Raw genomic sequence first — 22,731 nt, 5'->3', positions numbered from 1 at the left:
GAGTTGATATCAAACGGCGAAATGGTAAGTAGGTTGTCGAGCAGTTTCGTACGCGTTCTGGTTCGAATCTGTCTTACAGGCGCAGGGCTCGCTTATACAACAACGAGGTGATGCAAGGGCTGAACGTTCAGGAGGTTTGTTTTGAGTTAGCACGAAATCACACTTTTGTCTAGAAATATCGGAATGTCGGTGTGTTTGGATTGTTTGTTTGGTCGCTTTCTTGTACTATTCTTGTTTGTCTGTGGGTCGATCTACAAACCGCAGTTGTTGGTTGATGCATAGTTTTATTCTGGAAGTTTACTAACTGCATTGTGAGTTCGAATACAGTCTGTAGTCTGTAGTCGGAGACGAAGTTGTTCGTCTGTCGTTTTTTGTTTTTTATTTTCAAAATATATTTTGTTTTTTATTCTGTGCCATTTTCTTGTTTCTATTGTGTTCTGGTATTTCTGCTATAATTCGATTTGTATGTATGTAGTATGTATGTATGTATGTATGTATGTATGTAGTATGTATGTATGTATGTATGTATGTATGTTGTATGTATGTATGTATGTATGTATGTATGTTGTATGTATGTATGTATGTAGTATGTATGTATGTATGTATGTAGTATGTATGTATGTATGTATGTATGTATGTTGTATGTATGTATGTATGTATGTATGTATGTACTTAGCTATATAGGATAGGGCACTGTGGAGGAACCGTTGTCATAAATGCATTCAAAGTTTTGAGGAAAGTCGTCTGAAAGCTGCTAGAGCTAAGAGACAGTGTCGCAAAGACCAGCAGCGACTCCACCTTCAACAAGTTCAACAGCAACAACATCTGCAACAACTACAATCATCACATGTCAGTCCTTCTTTTCGTTGTCTGACATGTGACTTAGTGTGTCGCTCAAAAGCAGGACTCATGTCTCACATGCGACACAAGAAACATTAAAGAGTCATCACTGAAATCAGTGGACATACCATCATGTACTTAGCTACTAGCTGTTATTGTGCGCAGCTGTAAGAGTGCAGCTTAGGCATAGCTGTAGTTGCTCCCCTTAGGTTTGTAACCATAATAAAGGGTCTCTCACATGTATGTATGTATGTATGTAGTATGTATGTATGTATGTATGTAGTATGTATGTATGAATGTATGTATGTTGTATGTATGTATGTATGTATGTATGTAGTATGTATGTATGTATGTATGTATGTATGTTGTATGTATGTATGTAGTATGTATGTATGTATGTATGTATGTAGTATGTATGTATGTATGTATGTATGTATGTTGTATGTATGTATGTAGTATGTATGTATGTATGTATGTATGTATGTATGTAGTATGTATGTATGAATGTATGTATGTTGTATGTATGTATGTATGTAGTATGTATGTATGTATGTATGTATGTATATATATATATATATATATATATATATATATATATATATATATATGTAGTATGTATGTATGTATGTAGTATGTATGTATGTATGTATGTATGTATGTAGTATGTATGTATGTGTGTGTATGTATGTATGTAGTATGTATGTATGTATGTATGTATGTAGTATGTATGTATGTATGTATGTATGTAGTATGTATGTATGTTGTATGTAGGTATGTATGTAGTATGTATGTATGTATGTAGTATGTATGTATGTATGTATGTATGTATGTATGTAGTATGTATGTATGTATGTATGTATGTAGTATGTATGTATGTATGTAGTATGTATGTATGTATGTATGTAGTATGTATGTATGTATGTATGTATGTAGTATGTATGTATGTATGTAGTATGTATGTATGTATGTAGTATGTATGTATGTATGTGTGTGTGTAGTATGTATGTAGTATGTATGTATGTATGTATGTATACATGTAGTATGTATCTATGTGTATGTATGTATGTATGTATGTATGTATGTATACATTTAGTATGTATTTATGTGTATGTATGTATGTATGTATGTATGTATGCATGTAGTATGTATGTATGCAGTGTGCAAAATAGTCTTTGACTGACCACCGGACATCATGTCCTTTCAATTAAAAATTTGCCAGACATTAGAAATGTCTGGTCGGACATTCCAATCCTGACAAATACTACTTATCACTTACAATTAATCACATATATACACATAAATTTAACAGACTAATATATATATATATATATATATATATATATATATATATATATATATATATATATATATATATATATATTAGGGTTGTCCCCAGCATACAAAAGGCACAGCAGAGCGCCATGCCTTGGCTTCCACTTGGTACAGGTCCGCCATTCTTTGCTGTATGTGTAGGCAGTGATTAGCTATGAAGATAATGGACTTGCATTTGTATTTTGAAAAGTGGGAAGTTGTTTCAGGCTAACAAGTAGTTCCTGGGATGCTGGTTTGAAGATAAGATCAATTAGGACAAAGGCTGCCATATGGTATGAACTTAATTGTAATACAAGTACTCAAAGCTCAACAGTGGTTGTCTTGCACTCTGTCCACTATTTAGGTCAGTATCTGATGGTAACAAAGGAAGTCTGTAGATATCTGGCCTTCCTATCCTATATAAAGGGAGGTTCTCAACTTCTTGAAGTCTGGAAATTTTCCCACTCGCATTAATATAGCTATCATGTGGTCAACCACAGTGAACTAAGACAGAGAGAAACTTTTCTAAAAACATAAACCACTTTGTTCCTTTTGTGCCTGAGCATTCTGTGACAACAGTTTGTGTCATCTCAATGTAAGCAAACCTGCATCAAAGCTTTTGTGGTCTGACCATAAAAATCGGAATGGGTGGGACCAAAATTTAAGGTGGGCGTGGTTATTTTCGCTGTCCCTTCCAAAATCCTGGGAACACCCCTATATATATATATTTTTTTTTTCTTGCCGGGTCCAATGGACACCTGCTTGGGACTAAAGACCTTGCAATACCTCCTCGAGGAGTGGAGCAATGACACGTGCAAGCGAACATGTACACACACTGATCCCACCGCATCTTTTTTCCAACATCTGAGTCCACCACACTAGATATGCAAGCACAAGAAACAAAGTGGTTTGGGTGGAGGCATATGTTTCCCCAATCAGATCTAGTTACTGTAATGAATCAATTCATGACAATTATCATGGGTTCAAGGTTGGTACACGTGTCCATGAATTTGTGTTGCCAAACCAAATCTCTTGGGATACTCTTCACGAAGATGTTGACAAAAGACACTTGCCACCGCAGCTAGCTCAAGGATGCCTGACCAAGTGCCAGGTTTCATGGCTCTAGATGACACTTTGATGTTGCATGCCTTTGATAAAAGAGTCATATGCATGCAATTAGTACAACCCACCTGACAAATTACTACAATAAAGTCTGACTAACCATTTACAGACTTTCATTCCTCTGACAGCTAGACTACGTCCTGGCTACAAATCCATCTGCTTTATTAAAATTCTGCATGCCATTCAGTTCTTCAGTTGTCCTAGTGAGTCAAGCTAACTAGTGAGTTTGTCAAGCGTCAAGCTACCTAGTGAGTTTACGAAACGTGATCTTTGTCCGCATATTCGCCATGCCTCTAGATGTGGAAACTGCAATTGTTCCAAGAACATGCACTACGCTACACTAGTGGCAGTCTAGCTGTGGTCTACCATGGTATGTAGTTCAGTGACTTTGTGCTATGCTATCAACCTACTTATCTTCAGGTTCTTACAGCCCCTACAGAAAACATTACACGCAAATATCTCTGAGTTTCCTATCCTGCCACGTTCACTGTGTACTGTACACGTATCTCTACGGCCCATGGCTGTCCGCTACATTTTTGTTGCGCACGCAACCCTCAGAGTCCCAGCTTGTGTACGTGGGCCGGTACATCCGGGATTTGACAAAATACACGTACAGCTTGCAGTACTGTACTGTACAGTGTACCTGACGACGCGTGGCTGTTTGCGTTTGTTTCGTGCGCGAACTGTCCAGCGAAATGACGAGTGGCCGGACAAATGCTTGGTTTGGTCGGTAAATGTCTGATGTCCGGCCGTTATTTCGCACACTGCTACATGTATTTATGGATCATCTATACTACTATATAAAATTGCCGGTGTGTGTGTGTGTGTGTGTGTGTGTGTGTGTGTGTGTGTGTGTGTGTGTAAGTTTGATAGCCGGCTAGACCGGATCACCCACGAGGCTAAAATTTGGGGTACAGGCGTAACTCGGCATGGGTAAGAACATGGGCAGGGTGGCATCGTCTTCCAGCTTTTTCAGTCGGGTCCCCTTTTGGGGGTGCATTGTAGAACGATATAATGCAGTTCATTGTTCAAGAAGGAAACTGAATGCCCCTGGTAGACTCAATTTGAATGAAGTTCCGTTACTTGAACTCAATCTCCTAGCGTAGCTTTGTTTTCTCATAACTAAGAGTGTGCTCACTTTCACTAACCATTGTTTGTTCACATGCCGTTGTTACATCACAATGCTATAACTATCCAGCAGTCCCGTCAGACTGCGTTATCTGAGCAAGCTGTAGTGATTTGTTTATTTTAAACATCAAACTACATCTAGAGCAAAAAGATAAGGAGTTCTGAAAAGAAATATTGTTCAGTGCATAGGTAGGTTGGAAACGTGCTGAGTATATTCTATAATATCCCAAGAGGACTCGACCCGCCTCTACTTGCGTGCATCGGATAACATCAAACTACGTCCAGACCAAAGACGTACAGGTCCACTTTAGTAATGGTTAGTGTGTATAGCATGGAAATGTGCTGAGTATATTTTAAGATATTCCAGGAGGGTCCGCCTCCACTCGCAAGCAAATTACTCTGCAACGGCTCATCGGACCTCCACCAAAATTAAGCTGACCTCGGACGGTATACATGGAGCGTGTCGTTTATTACCTGAGACGTCAAAAATGACAAGATATTTTTGTATTAAATATCTGGGTATCTAGAAATATGCCTACCTTTGACTTTTCCGAGTATGCTCGCCGAATACCTGCAACCTTCGATATGCCTGTTTCCTGCAACTGCAGCAACGTCTTCGAAGTGATAATTACATCCAATGGGACTGTTGAAATGTCTCCGAGAAGACTCACTGAAGAGACGTGTGACTGCATTTGCACTGAATCCAACCTACACATTTCCTGCACCGAGCGCTACACTGGGAGTGTGAAAACATCGAAAACAAAGAGCAAACAGTGTGCTAAATCATGCATGCTTGCATGTCAAGCTACTGCATGTATCCTATGGCTGAGTAAGAAACTGCACGTGACTTTCAAGTTTCTGTTGCTCAGATATATATCTCTGAACTGGAAGGTCATTGCAAATTTTTCGGAATGGGACACTCGGTTAAGTTTTCATTTGTCTTTAATGGGATATTAACTAATTAGCACATTCCAGTTTATTCAAACAGACGCCCGCACCAGTCATTTGAACTGAATCCACACAGGGAGTGTGTCGATTTCTACTAAAACAATTGCACCTGACGTGTCTACACACGCTCAAACTGAGTCTTTAGTCATAACAGTACAGTACTCTGCCCGTACGAAGGACCGGTCATGTATCTAGTTTTAAATAAAACAGAAAAAAATGTATTTGCAGGCGGAGGGTACTGCAGGATTTCCATGATTTTAGGAATCCTCTGGCACTGGTTGTCGCGAGCACGCTGGAAATCAGTAGTACACTACTTTCGGTCTTGGCTTAATTTGTCATAGTATTGCAGGGCTGTAGGAGCCGGTCCGGCATGGCCAGACCACTTTCTCTAGAGTAAACCTTCACCAGTGATCCATTTCAGGGCTGTAGAAACCGGTCCTGTTGGTCTGTTCTGATTAAATGGCCAAAACTTTCTGTTGAAACTATAGGTGATTAAATAACTAATATATTTATAGTTAAAATGTAAGTAAACTAGAGCATCTTGACGTGGTATACTAGCTTAAGCAGGTCATATTGCATAGCCATGCACGTATACGCGTATTACAATTGTTGGTAAACGAGAGTTTCAAGAACCCTTTGTGCAGTACATTAGGTAATATTGTATGCTGGACGTCAATCTGCTCTTTTGGTGCATTATCTTTGGACCACATCCTTTTAGCGAACGTTAGGCCGGACCACTTTTGAAATGCTTCCTATGGGCCTATATATTGCATGAATTTTGTATCATTTTTACATCTTATTAGGAGTTGTAGCAACTCCGAAATAAAACAGAAAAATGTATGTATGTATGTATGTATGTGATGCAGGCAACTGGAAATCTAAGACCATTTTTCACTATTCTGATAACAACATACTGGGTGAAAAGGAAACCCCTTGCAATAATGGGCAGCTTTCAGTGGCATCTACAACGTCATTAAAACCAGTTGGTTTGTAAGAAGGTCTGATGCACCTTTTGAAACATTCTGGAAGCCTTTTTGCTAGAATTATAGACCAGAGTTTACAAATACATGACTGTTTGTAGCCTTCTTTAGCTAGACGTTTTCGTGTAAATGATTTAGATTGTTATTGTTCTAGAAGTTGTAATGACTCTCAATAATAATAAACATGTATGTATGTATGTATGTTTGTATGTATATATGTATGTCCATGTCTGCATCTCAGTCTTATGTTTGTATTTGTTTGTGTGTCTGTGTATCTTTGCATGTGTCAGTCTGTTTGTGTATCTTTGCATGTGCTGTCTGTCTCTGTCGTGTATGTATCTGTTTGTGTGTTTGTCTGTTCTCTGTTTCTGTGTTTGCCCATCCATCGGTCTGTTTGTCTATCATTGTTTGTCTGTTTTCTCTCTTACTTGTCTGGTTGCATTTTTATTAGATTGGTGGAAGCAGATGTATTTAGGGAATAGTTAATTAATTAGTGATTTTTAATGACGAACAACCACGTTTGTTTATCTGTTTCTTTGCCTGGATGTCTGCATGCTTGCCTGCATCATTTCTTCTCTTGTGCACACTTTAGAAACGTTTTTCTTGTATCAATTTAGAGGTGAAGGACGTCTTTGAATTGTTTTCAAAAGACAAAGACAAAAACCTTCTAATGCCGGGAGATTTACAGATGGCTCTTCAGTGCGTCGGAATAAAACAAAGCGACAGAGACAATCTGGAGAAGAAACTGAAAGAAGAGAGCGGAGGTAACACTATGATACCAGAAATGCTGTGGATAGATTGTTGTAGTTAGAGAGAGTCATGTCAGTATGTACTGTTAAGATCACTGCTAGGGGGCACAAGTTACATTTTGGTATGTTCACTTAACTCATCTGGGTAGTTGCCGGTTGGCACTAGAACATGCAAGGCCGGTCGTGTGTTACCTGTGCTTCACGTGCCACTGGCTTTTGCTGGCATGTTTGGTGGTGTTGATTTCAGGGAGACGAGAGCATTCGATTGCTGGCAAAATGCAAAGAAATTCATGGGAATAGGTGACAACTATTACTTAAGTTATGGTTGGTACTGTAGTCATCAAGATAAATTACCTTAAGTATTTAGGCTAGACACGAGGTAATTTCATGGTTATCAATCATTGTGTTTGTGTTTTCACGGGTTATAAGACAGTAGTCCAGTTGGTTACTTTCTCTTCTCTGAACTCCACACGATGTTGACAACTAGCAAAAAAGTGAAATATGATGCTGACAATAAACATTCTCAGCCTTCTAGTAAAGTCGTGTTTACACAAGACCTGCTAAATTGTGTCTCGGACTTGACCTGGGCCCAGCCCTCTTTTGAATTCACACATCCATATTCACCATCAGCATCTCAGCTATAGATGCGCATGGTTTGAAGTGCGAGTCAATCATGTGGTCTGTAAACAATGGTGAGACGCGTAAGCGTACATGTACTATGGATTGACGAAGAGGTGACGGCACTCATTGGGATACGGGGAGATGAGAGCGTGCAAAAACCACGTGAGATGAGTTCACGATCTTCTGCCAAGATTAACTGCATGCGCTCGCTATGCAATAATGGGTGGATCTATAGCTAAGCCGGGGGGGGGGGGGGGGGAGACTCAGCATTTGAAGGTGAGGCATGCCCATGGGCCTTGGGCCCAACTCAGCCCACATAATTGTCGTGTAAGTGGGGCTTAAGAGGCTTTCTGAGCGTGTGGAATGGGCAGATGTGGAAGACGTTTACTGACCAAGTTTACTGACTGGTCATTAAACAGTTTGTGGTTGTGTTGCTATGTTGTTGTTAGGCTGGTGGTGATTTCTGACAAAAATATAAGGCATCAGCAGTCTGATTAACGTCCAATCACACAACAAATAGAAATTGCTTGGTAGGGTTGTGACTGTTACTATAATGACGTAGAGAAGTTTGTATGACATGGAGTCGGAGGCCAAAAATTGGTGCCCTCCTCACAAAAGGATTCTAGTGTATGGCTAGGGCAACATATTTGTAGTATGTGTGGACGTACAGTGTTCTTGCTAAGTGCATTTTGCTTATATAGTCTGGTCTTTTGCGATACTGTTAAAGAGACCTACAACGAAACCCGTAGCCTATTGGACTAGCCGTCATTCTGTGGAGTAAGAAATGTGATGCTTTTGTGCACTGAATTGGTCTGCTTTCGTAGGCGACGACAATCCGATTCAGTACCGAACGTTTGACATGCTAGTTGGTGATATGTTGGAGAGTGGCGCTCCTCAGCAGTCGGAGATCATCGATGCTTTCAAAGTGTTCGATCGTGAAGGCAATGGCTACATCAGTGCAGCGGAAATAAAGCACTTGCTCGTCGGGCTGCCAGACGATCTGGACGAAGGCGAGAGTCAGTATGCAAATAAAGAGTATTACAGTCTGTGTTGTCATTCTTGTGTGTGTGTGTGTGTGTGTGTGTGTGTGTGTGTGTGTGTGTGTGTTTGTGTGTGTGTGTGTGTGTGTGTGTGTGTGTGTGTGTGTGTGTGTGTCATGTTGTCGAGTCTTCTCGATTCATAGTACGCCGGACACTTGAGCCTAGACTCATAGTTGCCATCTCTTCTATAGTTGAGAGTCGAATTCAGGACCAGTTTGTCGATGGTGATGGTCTGATTAACTACCAGGAGTTCGTTCGTGCTATCAATGAGATGGCATCTAATAAACAATAAGCATTGCTGACGACTGGTATTGTATAGGACAGCAGTCGTGCAACTTTAAATTGAATTGAAATGAAATCTAGAGGAATCAATTCTATTGTTATTGTAGAACATATATTGTAATCATAGATATCAATTGAGCCAAGCAGATAGATGGGTGCAGTAAGTTATCTTAGCTATTGAAACAAATTGCTTGTTTGAATCCATAGGTGGTGACCATGTGTTATAGGAAAACCATTGTCCTAGATGTAATGGGGCACTTACGGAATAGGAAGTGCATTGGTACAGTATGTCTGTAGTACATGGGTCTGATGCTTCAGGTAACAGGTCAGCTATTTGTAGGTGTCACGCGCCTCTCCCTGCCACGTGAGTGACGTCTGATATGGTAATAGTATCAAGCCGTTTCTCGTAAACGCTTATTTTATCAGTTACGTAATTGGTCTAGAGCGAAATAACGCCAAGTAAGGAAAACGTTGTAGCTATCAAATTAGGCACGACTCTGCGGGATGTAGCCTCGGAAGTCCAGATTGTTGCCACTGCAGCTCATCTACTAGGCTGGTTAGCGCGAGAAAACACTCTGGTGTGAGCTGACTGTGTACCATGACGTGTATTAGTGTGTATTGTGCGACAGAACGAGCAGGCAGCAGGCAATGATGTAATGTCAAACACAATTTTCTATTTGAGCAGATTTACGTTCACGTTTTCAACGCACCCGCTTAATTGATTCATCTATTAGCACGTGCTTGGTAAACTAATTACGTATAGACACTTATGCGTTCGCTGGTCGTCTTTCTATTCCATTTCAAACATAAACATACTGCTTTGAAGACGGACAGATACATAGCTCTAGATAATGAGAGACGGACAAACGCAAAGAAGGCAAATGCGATTAGTGGTCAGTAGACATGTTACTTGAGTAGAACTCTCGACTACAGCTAAGTACAATTTAATCCTAGTGTACTGGCCACGTGGGTGTGTTTACAACACACCAGGAAGAACACCGGTACTCGTGACTTGCGGTTACTTGCAGTGGCTTCGCACACAATGACCCATGCCATACGACCGTGACTGCCTTGTACCAGTTCGCTGAGGCTTGATTTACTAAATTAAAACTGACGCGTCGACTCGCGGATGCCCTAGAAGAGCTCCGCGAGTTATTGACATCACCTTGGACTTCTTTCTGTACATAAGCGCCAACTCACCCCAGGAAGTGACGGGAATTTAATTGCGACGCCTCCTCTGGTGCGCCTGCCAGTGTTTCCACGTACGTCGAACGGTAGAGAAGACAACAGGCGGCGTGCGAAGAGAAATTTCCAACACTCGCTTGACTGGTCGGGCTGGGATATGAGAAAGAGGCTTCAAGATGCCGTCGCGTACTTGGCCGTTTGCCTCGCTCTGACTCGCATAGCAACGGTGTCTTGTGAAGGATACACAAGTATGCGTGTTGCGTTGACTAGGTATGAGTGTGTTGTCGCTAAAGATGCATAAATATCGTGTATCAATCTGGACATGACATGCAGGTGTCGAGACTTGTCCGTATGACTAGAAAGATATATTCTGTTATGTAATTCTGGCTGGAATTGCATTGACAGGTAAATGTGCTGTCTGGCCAAGTTGCTAACTTGCCAACGACCGCGGCTCTGCAACCGTCAAGAAAACGACGGCGTTTGATTTAGCTATATATACACCGCCGACATTGCAAGTCGACACGTCGCCGCGTTTCCCTCACTTTCTTCATTCTACAACCCGGAAACGGACAACGCACACGATGTTTTACTTTGTATTCACACCCATGCATGCTGATTTTTTTGTGTCAATTGTAGTGACTCTATTCGCAGCTCGACCGTGCGGACAACTTCGGACGAGAGTTTGAGCGACTCGACCGTCTCTGTATCCGGTCGGACACAGACGAGCGATACAACTCAATTAGCAGGTCGCGAACCCACTACGACGAGGCTTCCTGCTGGTGTCTTAGCACCAACTACCAAGGTGCTAAAACGGTCGCATCTAGCTACTGTCTCTGATGTGGAGACTGCACTAACAATCGGATTAGACGCGAACGTGCAGCGGACGGTTGCTGCGATGTCTTCGGTTGTATCACCGACCGGCTTCAGTGCAGTCATTTCGCCGAGTGTAACCCGGATTCCTTCTTCCGTCGCTTTGCTGCCACGTGCGTCTTCATTTCGGACTCTAATGTCGTCTGGTGCGTTCTATTCGAAGACGAATGGTGATTTAGCGAGAAGTGAGGTACCGGGCGAGGCTGCATCATCGAATGCACAAAGAGAGGAGACGATGATGTCAACGGCTTCTGTTATTGTGCAGAGCGCTGTTGTGTCGGGTGCACTAAGTTCCGCGACTCTTTCCATCTCTGGGTATACTCTGCGTTCTACGTCTGGCGAGTCTGCTGCAATGCTGTCGGAGACAAAGCGGGCTTTGTTGTCTGGAGTCGAGGGAGAGAAAACAATGAGTAAGACGTGGTCGATGGGTATGGTACCACATGCTGTACAAAGTGTACTTAGCGTTGGATCTGGAGAGGCAAGCCTATTTGAGGCTCGTATGTCAACAACATCTTTACTTCCTTCGAGTTCCTTTGCTTTTTATAGCGATTCCTCACTAACAATGTTTGCACATGAGACGTCAGAGTCTATTGACACTCTGAGCAGCAGTATTTCTTGGAGTGGCGTAATCACTTCATTGTTACCCAATATTTCTGTGTCAATCAAAGCACTTACATCTGCATCCTTATCAGCACAAATAGAAACTCCGTTAGCTGTTGTTTCATCAGGAGCGATTACCTCCAGGGACACTCTATGGCTTTCACACTTAACTCACACTTTTGGAGTTTCAACTCAAGTCGCCTCCGTGTTTCCCTCGTTTCAATATTCATGTCTGAAAGGCGGTCTCTGTAGGGAACCCGTTGATTCAACTTTGCAAACGTTGGACAATAAGTTGACTTCCGGTCATAAAATGAAAAGTCGTGTAGTGTCTATTAGCTCAGAGTATGAAGTGATCATTCCAACAGTCGATCTATCAACGGGTATTGTAAACGCAGGCGCGTTCTACTCGTCTGTCTTGTTACCATCACTAACTGCAGTGGCGAGATCCACCAACACACAAACATGGACAGCAGGAACTGTGGACACAACACACAATAACACGCAGGTGTCGGTACTATCTCTATCTCCAAGCATTCTACCTGCAATAGAAAGAGATATCTTCTCGATGAGCTCACACTCATCAACTGTGACTACAGAGGGAACCGAATCAAGGCGGTACCAATCTTCAAGAGAAGTCTCCAGCTTAGTGACATCTGTTTCCGAAAAAACAGAAGCTATGGTATCACAGACTGCAATGCTGCCATCCAAATGGGAGGTATCAACAGTTTCCGTTCTGCTTTCTCTTAACAGCTTGACGTCGTTTGCCAGTCCGCAGACCTCTAGAACGTTGTATTCGAGTCAGAAATCAACAGGAAGCTCGATGGCAACACATTATCCAAGCACCACGTCTGGAGTGACCGTTCAGTCGTCTCTCAACGTCTTGCAGACCTCTAGAATGTCGTATTCGAGTCAGAAATTAACAGGAAGCTCAATGGTAGCACAGTCTCCAAGTACCACGCCTGGAGTGACCGTTTTGCCATATCTCAACAGCTTGTCATCCTTTGCCAGTCCACAGAACTCTAGCACGTTGTATTCGAGTCAGAAATCTACAGAAAACTCGATGGCAACACAGTCTTCAAGCACCACGTCTGGAGTGACCGTTCAGCCATCTTTCAACAGCCTGTCGTCGTTTGCCAGTCTGCAGACCTCTAGGACATTGTATTCAAGTCAGAAATCAGAAAACTCGAAGGTCACACAGTCTACAAGCAGCACGTCTGGAGCGACCTTTCTGCCATCTTTCAACAGCTTGCCATCCTTTGCCAGTCCGCATACCTCTAGGATGTTGTATTCGAGTCAGAAATCAACAGAACACTCGATGGCAACACAGTCTCCGAGCACCATGTCTGGAGTGACCGTACAGTCTAGCTACATGCCTACCACTTCAAATGCCTATTTTGCCACATCCACTAGCAAACTGCACTTACCGTCCAAACTGGTTGCGGGCATCACTACATTGTCGACGTCTCAAACGCCAAGAGCATCTTCCCCCCAAGTCGAACAAACATCAACAGAGTTAAGTTTGCTGACGAGTTCTAGTTTATCAGCTGGTGCTCGGCCCAGTTTCAGCGTTTCCTCAAACCTTAAATCAAAAACACGGTTGTTAACTGAACTTCCAACCTCATCCGTTCCTTCCCTGCTACCGTCTCCGTCCTCTCCCACAAGAGTCACTCCACCAACACACAACACCTCATCTCCCTCATCTGGAATTCCCGTCTTTGCAATTGCAGCGGGCGCTGCTGGTGGGCTGGCGCTCCTGCTCGTTGTTCTCATCCTACTCGTCGTTCTTCTACGACGGAATACGCACAGATTTCGAAGAGCATCAAGCAGCAGTTCTAAACTCGAACAGACCGTTCTAGGATGGAGAGAACCGGAGCCCGTCAACTCTCGTCTGGTCAACGGATCAACTTCAGAATCCCGACGAAAAGCAACGAAGTAAATCGCAATTCTTTCACCAAATTTTGTATAATTCTAAAAAAATTCTGCTTAGGCTGGATAATTTGGAAATGAACGGGGTGAGTATATTGAACGGGATGGATAGCAAAGAGATCAAAACGGATGGCACATTCGAAGATATACCGCTTAATAACATCACAATAAAAAATAATAATCGCTAGGTCTACCACTGATGGAAGGATCGAGCAATCGACTGTGGAATTTGTAGTATAGCAGACGCAACGCTAGAGGATTTATTTGATGAGTTTTGTATGAGGACAGAGACGAATCTTTAGAATTTATTAGTCGCTTCAAACTGAAATTTCTATACGCATGTACTCCGTGACAGAGTGATATATTATACGTTGGATTGTATATAGTGTATGGATTGTACAGTGAGTACATTCCCGATCAATAGAGAGGCTCACGTGCTTGAGTTGCTGCACTTCTCTGCAGTCGTTTGCGCTAAACACAATCTCTCTTTACAGTGGCGTCCTTGGATAGAGGCCTGGGGAGGCCATGGGCCCCTTATATTGGTAGGTGTGGCCTTCTAGACAAAGTCTCATAAATGTTAATTAAACCCCAACAGCTAGCTGGCTTACCCAATTTTGGAGATCCAGCGACGTCACTGCTCACTGCTACTCATTCTTTTGACTATTACACTAGACTTGGCCTTTGAATTGACAAATAATATGATTGCAATTTCACATAATATGATAGCGTAAAAGGGTTTATGACATTTACACCTTTCAGTGGCAGGGTAGGACTGACGTTTAGTTGATATACGTGATGTACTAGTAAAGGAATAAACAGACGACTTGAGGTGGCCAAGTTCGAATAACGCTGATGCCTTGATGTGGCAACAGGATGCATTGGCACCTGGAATGCATCCTGGTGCCCAACGGAAATAACACACCCACATAGACATACCTGGTTTGAGGCTACCATAGTAACATACACACATACGTACAAACATCCATACATTTATACATACATATCTACATTTATAGGTATATGCATACATATATACATATATATATATATATATATATATATATATATATATATATATATATACATATACGTTTATAAATATATACATACATTCTCATGTTAACTGTATGTAAGTATGCATGTATGTTACTGCATGTAGGTATGTATGTATCATCATGAGAATACATACATGCATCCATTTGCTTGAGTGGCTTCAAGCCTTGGTGCCCAAGACCACTAGTCTCTGGTGCACCATAGCACCAGTTGCATGCCCATCCCTGAGAGGTTGTACAGAACAGTACGACATGATAGCAGCATTGTTGATGCCTATGGTATCTACATTGTTATCCATATCACATGTGGTGATAAGTTGTTTCTACACCAACTGGCAGTGTTTAGTGTACATCTTAGTTTGATCCACATCTCCGTGTGTCTCAATGTTGACATTACTCTACACCAATCGCACGTATGATAAACAGCATTATAACGAGCCAATTGCCACACCTACTCATTATAGACACGGGTGAACACAGTGAGTAAAGTAAATTCTCATAAAATAGAGCCATACAACCCTACAACACTGTCATACGGGCACCGGATAAGACTAGCGCGAGAGAGTCTGGGGACAAGGCTAACTACAATGCACATCATAACCCTTTCTGTACGATGTCATAGTTTCAAGTTTTCGACCAAAACTGTCCATAACATCAACATCGATATCACGAGTGTTCACTGCTTGTCGCTTACAATTGTTCAGATACAAAATGTGTCTCTAAGGCACTAGAGTTCCCTGGTGAAGTCATACGGTTGGAACATCCTTCTAAACGAAGTTGCCATCTCTGTCTCTGATTCTTTGCTTGCTTGGCATGATTTCCAGTCGATTCGACCAGGGACGTTGAGTAGATTGGGGGAGGCAAGAACTTGGCGACCGAATTGGAGTGGGAAATATCCTTTGATTGGATGGACAAGGTGAGGGCCGGAATCAAACTCGATCATGAAGTAGGGAGTTTTGGGAGCGACGATCTGTGACATAAGGGGAGAATTCACTGACAGGCTAATTAGTTACAGTGTAACTAGTTAAATGTCAAATGATCACATGCACATTTGTGTATACATGAACAATAGACAGACACACGTGGACACACAGATAGTTACTAACAAATAGACAGACAGACAAGCAGACGGACAGACAGGCAGACAGACAGACAGACAGACAGACCAACACACAAAACACACACACAACACAACATGACACTCTCAGAATCCTGACAGATACATTGCACACAAGAAAGCTTTAGTATCCAGGTAACACACATTACACACACACACCAGGGGTGTTCCCAGGATTTCTGAAAGGGACGGCGGAAATAACCACGCCTACCTTAAATTTTGGCCCCGCCCATTCCAATTTTTATGATCAACCCACAAAAGCTTTGATGCAGGTTTGCTTACGCTCACATGCCACAAACTGTTGTCACAGAATGCTCAGGCACAAAGGAACAAAGCGGTTTATGTTTTTGAAAAAGTTTCTCTCTGTCTTAGTTCACTGTGCTTAACCACATGATAGCTATATTAATGCGAGTGAGAAAATTTCCAGACTTCAAGAAGTTGAGAGCCTCCCTTTATATAGGATAGGAAGGCCAGATATCTACAGACTTCGTTTGTTACCATCAGATACTGACCTAAATAGTGGGCAGAGTGCAAGACAACCACTGTTGAGCTTTGAGTACTTGTATTACAATTAAGTTCATACCATATGGCAGCCTTTGTCCTAATTGGTCCTATCTTCAAACCAAGCATCCCAGGAACTACTTGTTAGCCTGAAACAACTTCCCACTTTTCAAAATACAAATACAAGTCCATTGTCTTCATAGCTAATCACTGCCTACTCATACAGCAAAGCATGGCGGGCCTGTACCAAGTGGAAGCCAAGGCATGGCGCTCCGCCGTGCCTTTTGTATGCTGGGGACAACCGTGCGCACACACACACACACACACACACACACACACGCACACACACACACACACACACATGCACACACACACACACACACACACACACACACACACACACACACCTCCCAAAATCAGTAAAATCACGTACACAGAAACAAGAATAAAACTACACTCAAACGACGCGTGAAACTCACGTGTGACAAAGGCTCGTCTCTTTCCAATTCTACAAACGTGATGCCAACGTTCACAGCACTTTCCTTGAACTCCTCTCTGATATCATCCGACACAGCTCCACTCACTGGTACAACCTAGAACAAACCCGGTCAACACCAAACATTCAGGCTAACTACAAACAATAGGCACACGCAGTACAGTACCTGCAGCTGTAAATGAGGAGAGCGAAAGTTGCGTTCAAAGATAACACACGATTTCTTTTTACTGTGAAAGTATTGACGAAGACATTTCTTAAACGTTACTTTCAGTCAAAGCCAATATATTGGATCAAAGTCAGAAAAATGAAAATATAATTTTGTAGCTGTGAGTTGTGGATATGTTTCCGTTTCTGCAGCAACATCCTAAAGAGACAATTTTTAGGTAAATGTTGTCACTTTGTCAGTTGTCAGAGTTGGTGTATGTGTCTCATGTCACTGCTATTCCAGTAATGATCCGTCTGTCTGCCTGCGCAAGTGTATGTTTATTTACATGTGATTATTTGTAGCTTGCTTGTTTGTGCATACATCTATCTGTCTGTCATTCCATCTATCTGTCTGTCTGTCTATCCTTCCATCTCTCTTGTCTGTCTGTCTGTCTATCTGTCTGCCTGGCATTTCACCTACATCTGTATTTCTGTCTGTCTTTCCATCGATCTCTCTGTCTGTCTCTCTGTCTCTCAATCCAACCATCTGTCTGTCTGTCTGTCTGTCTGTCTGTCTGTCACAGTAATAATTTCAAACATGATCACTACTACAGCGTATCTGTCTGTCTGTCTGTCTGCCTGTTTCTGTTTGTCTGTCTATTTGTCTGTCTTTCAATCCACTGTCACTATCAAATCTGTTCTTCGTTTTTTCTGTTTTTACACATTTAGACAGCTGATGTTTGCGTGTTGATTTGCTGCATGACTGCTGTCTATATCATATCCATTTCTATCTGCCCAATGTCCTTCCTTCTCCCCTCCTTTCATCTGTCTCTCCTGCCTGCTAACATGTTGATTTACAAGCATCCACAAACACTTGCTCATGTCAAGCTGTTCAGTACTGTCATGCAACTACACTGAAGTAATTGCCTCATAATGCCACATATCTCCATCATTTAATAGAATTTATATCCATCCATCTACTAACTCTGCAATCACGTTACAACAAATGTCATACCTCGGGTAATTCCAACGTCGAAGGAAAGTGTCCAATAGGAAGTATCAGAATGTGCTCAGGAACAAGACCTCCTTTCGGCAATGCCATATAGCACTAACCATTAATAAACAGACATACAACCAACAACCGCACAACGGATCTCACACATTGCTCATACCGAGTCTCCTACACTAACAACGAGATGCTTCTCCACCTGAGGGCTTCCTAGACAAAACCAGCAGGGGGCATGAGGGCCTGACAAGTGACACAACAAGTAGAGAATGAGAGTACAAAGCAGAGGAGCAAAATGATGAAACAAACCAGGTGGCTTGTGATGCTTAGGGTGAGAACCTAAGGCAACAATACATATGATATCATTTTGATAGATATTATTGCATGTGTAGAAAGCCCATATGTATGATTGAGAAATGACACTAAATGATAATGTCACAGTAATCCCCCCTCCCAAGAAAATTGTCTGATTGGGGCAACCCGCCTGCCTGTGTTTGGAGGGCCGCTGAGGTTTTTTAATTCTTCGTGTGTCTTGCGGCTGTAGTCTTCGTGAGATGCTGCAGGAGGTTGGATTCGGTGATCGAGTGGACAATGTACTCAGTGGTGAACTAGCCTCGGCCTCCCATCCCAGACCCGTGTAGCACCGATTCAAAATCGTCCGGCCACAGGCACCTTCTCCAAACAAGACGCTGAGTTAGATGATGATTACAGAAAAATAAAAAAAACTCTGCCCGCCTGCCTTGCCCGTCCTTTTCCGCTGCATGTTACTCCAATCAGACTATTTTGGGTGCAGCCTAATGTTAATTGTCACTAAATAATGACCTCATCACTAAGTGAGGTTTTGACAAGAGATGCCATCACATACTCTAGGATAATAAGGTTGTAAAGAGATTTCTACTTTATATTTCAATAGAAATAAAAAACAATTTCTATTGAAAACTGAAAAGTGACAAAAATGTAATATTAGATACAATTGAAGACTACCTTTAGTAATGGGAGACCATTAGAAATCAAGTGATTCACCGTACTCATTTAGCTATTACCCAAGGGTTCAAGTAATCTCCCACCCCCTACTTTGCCCAAGGCTCCAAGATTTTCACACCTCTTGGTCGTTCATATAGTGCCAATTGGCACTTTCCATAGTGACTGTTTGCTAGATTTGCGCCTGTAGAAATGCTAATATCCCTAAACTTGTGCATGCCTGTCGACAACATGTTAAAGGCTTAATGACTCAAATACCATAACAAAATTAGGTTTCTATACTTTAGGTTGTGGGGTGGTTTAAAGCTCTACTAGTGTAGCAACATGTTGTTTAAGTTAATAAATCAATCACTTCCGCCAATTAACAACTTTAGGGTGTCAATTATTTAGTAAGACTCCACCCCATGCTTGATTGACTCTGACCAACCACTGGGGGTGCGGTGGGGTGGGGGTAATAATCAAGTGAGTACGGTACAAGGAACATACTCAAATGGGCTTCTATACTGAAAGGAGCATGATTACTCTACAGTAAATACTAAAATGGTTTCTATTGCAGTTACATGTACTTGTGCTTGGTTGTCACATGGTGCAAAGTGCATGAGGATTTATCAACACTAATATAAAATATATCTGAAATGTGCTAATTAATTAATTTATAATATAACTGAAATCAAATGTAGTGTCAGCCAATTAATCTAAATCAACAGTAACAACCTCGATTATTCGGACTTCTCCGGAGACAGTTTAGAAGCTCGGATAATCGAGTGTCCGGATAATAAAAAGTTGATAAATATCAACTACTCATCCACTGTGCAAGACGATGCTCTGTTTCCTCATTTACTGTACATTCATGTCACTAGAAGAGTCATCAACAGCTGCCTATTTTTTAGATTATTATGTTCTCTGTTATGTATTTGCTCATTCGTAAAAGGCATGTACCTACAGCGTATTAGTATGAAGTGAAATGTATTATAGTGCCTTTATCCGAAAATGAGAAAAGTCGGGGGACACAGAATTTGTCCAGATAATCAAAAGTCCGGATATTCTAAGTCCGGATAATCGAGGTTGTACTGTACTCAACTCACTCATGACATCTACTCACTCGCGAAATCACCCCCCCCCCCCCTCCACTACAATGTGTGCACTCATCAGTCCCAATTCTCTTTCCTCAGAAAGAATCTAGTTGCTCTTAATGTGGCAGGACTAAGAAATTTGAACACAAAATTAGCTTTCTGTACCTCTGCCTCTGTTTTCAAATGGTCGTTTCTGTCCTCTTTCAACATCCTTGGGGTTAAAGAAAAACTGTTGTGCCGGTTCTTCACCATGACTTCCTGTTGCTCCTTGAGAACGATTGTCACTTTGAACAGACTTAAGTGGACACTCAGTGGTGTTGGCTGGTTGCACTATCAGACTCTCTCTGTCCATTTTATTTAGTGGTGTTATATTGAATGCATACAAGTACTGCAGACACATACAAAATGATATGAAAGAACGTCTGTGAATACAGTCAATGGTACCTTTTGTTTCTTATCAGAGTTGCTCACGTTTGCTAGTCCCAAGAAACGAGATACGTGTGTCTGAGATTCCCGAAGAATCTTGTGATTTCTGTGTCAATGAAGTGTATTAGAAGGATGCAATAGGTGGTGTGTTTGAACTTGACCTGTAAGGTGCTCTCTCATAGAAGATCTTTGCTAATGCACTAAAGTGATATCGTGGCTTGAGAGCTCGTGCGATGCTAGCGACAGTGTCTGAGCCGAGGGTCTCAATGTCAACCCCCGTCTATACATACAGAGTCACAGGGTATGCACAACAGAGAAACAAACAAACAAGACACACACACACACACACACACACACACACACACACACACACACACACACACACACACACACACACACACACACACAACCTCGTCCACAGATTCACGTGAGCCTGGCACTGTCCAGTTCCTGTATGACACTCTCAGGCTCCCGGAAGGCGGAAAGTGTTATACGGGAACCGGACACTACCAGGCTCACGTGAGTCTGGGGACGAGGCTACACACGCACACATGCACACACACACACATGCACACACACATGCACACACACACACACACAAACACACACACAAATACACACACGTGCGCACGCACACACATACACACACACACACACACACACACACACACACACACACACACACACACACACACACTGCACTAACCGGTTGTGTTGTGTAGTGCCAGATGTTACGCGGCCATTCAGAAGAGAGAAAGATATCAACACCGTTGTAGTCTTTTCCAGTGGCAAGAGACAATAAGTAATCAACATCACTTGCCGAATAGTGACACGAAATCTAACAAAACGAATACAGTGTAGCATTACAAAAAGATTATCAAATAATTTCTAACTAATAACCTTTCGATCTCCATCATCTGTTTTACTGTCTGTGCTATTACGACAAACACCACTCAAATAAGCGATCTGCAGCCCATTAGTCAGAGTAAAGACTCCACGTCGTCCTGCATTAGACAGAGTGCAATATGATGTGTCTGTGTCTGTGTCTGTGTCTGTGTGTGTGTCTGTGTGTGTGTGTGTGTGTGTGTGTGTGTGTGTGTGTGTCCGTGTGTGTGTGTGTGTGTGTGTGTGTGTGTGTGTGTGTGTGTGTGTTGTGTGCACGCACGCACGTTTATGCATGTGTGTGTGAACCAATTGTGACTAATCAGCTCTACCAAGATATGTGAGGTTTGGACACAATTCCCCTCCATCTTCATTACTATCATAAAACTCAACTTGATTGGCTGTTACCGGACCAAGGATATACGTTGGCAGAGGAACTGTAGTCAGCACAAAATTAAAACAAACATAATTTATAGCTGAGCAATGACAACTGCTGCAGTAAATTAGATAAAAAGTCATTGCCATTAATATTAATTTTTTTGGTAAAACTTAAGTTCAGGCAGGTCACCTGTTGGCTAGCTTGTAAAACAGCTATAACAAATGCCTGACTACTTCTATAGAGCCTGTGCAGGCAACCAATAGCTACTGCATGCCATGTCTGTACCCAATATTGAATATTAGTACTTTTGCCATGCATGCAGACACCGATTGCCATACAGTTCCAGCAAAGACTATAGATAATTAATTTAATAATTTATTTCTTTGAGATCTTTGTGTCAGTATGTGACTCTGTATACCTAGACTCTCTTCGTTTCCTGCTGTATTATTGTTGTAATCAATTTTCTGTGTTCAATTATTGTTCGCCTGCAAATGGATACCATGCATTGGATTGAAGCAAATACTGCATGCACACCGAAGAATTGGCATGTCTTTAGTCTTTCAAAGAAATAGCATTAATATTAATGATGACAAACTTTCTGTAATACAACACAGAGCTGCAAACTTAAACCAGTGTTTGACCACGCCTTTAACATGCATTAGGCCGTCCTATGTAGCTAGGTAACTTCTCTATTACCTTCCTTCTCACCATCCTTCAATTGCTTCCAGTATGTCTTCACACTCTCATTACCGTCTCCAAAGAATGAACCAACGCACAGCAACTTCTGCAAAATGTTGACACAAATTTCCGTAAAGATGTAACATACAACATTTAATTAGTTAAACAGACAAACACATAGATAGACAGAAAGACAGACAAACAGACATAAGGACAAACAGACAGATGGACAGACACAGACAAAAAACAGACAGATGGACAAACACACAGATGGACAAACAGACAGACAAAAACAGACAGATGGACAAACAGACAGGTGGACAAACAGACAGACAAAAAACAGACAGATGGACAAACAGACAGATGGACAGACAGACAGACAAAAAAACAGACA

The 22,731-nt window shown here is 41.9% G+C and overlaps 3 protein-coding genes across 6 annotated transcripts in view; 2 read left to right on the top strand and 1 right to left on the bottom strand.

The window, feature by feature from the left end:
• The first annotated feature begins 3 nt into the window (after positions 1-3).
• On the top strand, positions 4-9,268 carry LOC134181215 (calmodulin-A-like). Of its 2 annotated transcripts, none has more exons than XM_062648449.1 (5): positions 4-24; positions 80-134; positions 6,947-7,093; positions 8,524-8,709; positions 8,931-9,268. In XM_062648449.1, the coding sequence occupies exons 1-5, from the start codon at positions 22-24 to the stop codon at positions 9,029-9,031; spliced, it is 492 nt and encodes a 163-aa protein (XP_062504433.1). In that variant the 5' UTR covers positions 4-21; the 3' UTR covers positions 9,032-9,268. The 2 variants fall into 2 exon arrangements, with proteins under 2 accessions (XP_062504433.1, XP_062504432.1); XM_062648448.1 differs by having other exon boundaries at positions 8,524-8,715; positions 8,931-9,252.
• A 549-nt stretch (positions 9,269-9,817) lies between these two features.
• On the top strand, positions 9,818-13,983 carry LOC134181397 (mucin-2-like). The gene is made up of 3 exons (XM_062648670.1): positions 9,818-10,476; positions 10,843-13,608; positions 13,664-13,983. The coding sequence occupies exons 1-3, from the start codon at positions 10,364-10,366 to the stop codon at positions 13,788-13,790; spliced, it is 3,006 nt and encodes a 1,001-aa protein (XP_062504654.1). The 5' UTR covers positions 9,818-10,363; the 3' UTR covers positions 13,791-13,983.
• A 1,147-nt stretch (positions 13,984-15,130) lies between these two features.
• Positions 15,131-22,731, bottom strand: part of LOC134181013 (CWF19-like protein 1) — an 8,813-nt gene continuing 1,212 nt past the window's right edge. The window contains exons 3-16 of one of the 3 annotated variants that reach the window (XM_062648205.1): positions 22,356-22,443; positions 21,613-21,717; positions 21,299-21,402; positions 21,105-21,236; positions 20,560-20,678; positions 20,417-20,504; positions 20,138-20,360; positions 18,228-18,257; positions 18,085-18,161; positions 17,928-18,020; positions 17,113-17,132; positions 16,935-17,031; positions 16,752-16,865; positions 15,131-15,624 (exon numbers count right to left, since the gene is read on the bottom strand). In XM_062648205.1, coding sequence (XP_062504189.1) covers positions 15,382-15,624; positions 16,752-16,865; positions 16,935-17,031; positions 17,113-17,132; positions 17,928-18,020; positions 18,085-18,161; positions 18,228-18,257; positions 20,138-20,360; positions 20,417-20,504; positions 20,560-20,678; positions 21,105-21,236; positions 21,299-21,402; positions 21,613-21,717; positions 22,356-22,443 — 1,533 coding nt within the window. In that variant the 3' untranslated portion in view covers positions 15,131-15,381. The remainder of the gene's footprint in view (positions 15,625-16,751; positions 16,866-16,934; positions 17,032-17,112; positions 17,133-17,927; positions 18,021-18,084; positions 18,162-18,227; positions 18,258-20,137; positions 20,361-20,416; positions 20,505-20,559; positions 20,679-21,104; positions 21,237-21,298; positions 21,403-21,612; positions 21,718-22,355; positions 22,444-22,731) is intronic. The other 2 variants (XM_062648206.1, XM_062648207.1) reach the window with 2 other exon arrangements.

This window comes from Corticium candelabrum, chromosome 6 (genome assembly GCF_963422355.1).
Source record: "Corticium candelabrum chromosome 6, ooCorCand1.1, whole genome shotgun sequence".
In the NCBI taxonomy this organism is placed as follows: Eukaryota; Metazoa; Porifera; class Homoscleromorpha; order Homosclerophorida; family Plakinidae; genus Corticium; species Corticium candelabrum.
Note: the sequence above shows the minus strand (reverse complement) of the source record. Positions and strands in the feature narration are given on the sequence as shown.

What these genes read in the sequence shown, in the direction of transcription:
- LOC134181215 (XM_062648448.1), top strand. An exon ending in AAGGGCTGAACGTTCAGGAG is followed by an intron (nt 135 to 6,946) that starts GTTTGTTTTGAG and finishes GTATCAATTTAG; the next exon opens with AGGTGAAGGACGTCTTTGAA. An exon ending in ACTGAAAGAAGAGAGCGGAG is followed by an intron (nt 7,094 to 8,523) that starts GTAACACTATGA and finishes CTGCTTTCGTAG; the next exon opens with GCGACGACAATCCGATTCAG.
- LOC134181397 (XM_062648670.1), top strand. Translation starts at nt 10,364, where the DNA reads ATGAGAAAGAGGCTTCAAGATGCCGTCGCGTACTTGGCCGTTTGCCTC. An exon ending in ATGCGTGTTGCGTTGACTAG is followed by an intron (nt 10,477 to 10,842) that starts GTATGAGTGTGT and finishes TGTCAATTGTAG; the next exon opens with TGACTCTATTCGCAGCTCGA. An exon ending in TCCCGACGAAAAGCAACGAA is followed by an intron (nt 13,609 to 13,663) that starts GTAAATCGCAAT and finishes AATTCTGCTTAG; the next exon opens with GCTGGATAATTTGGAAATGA.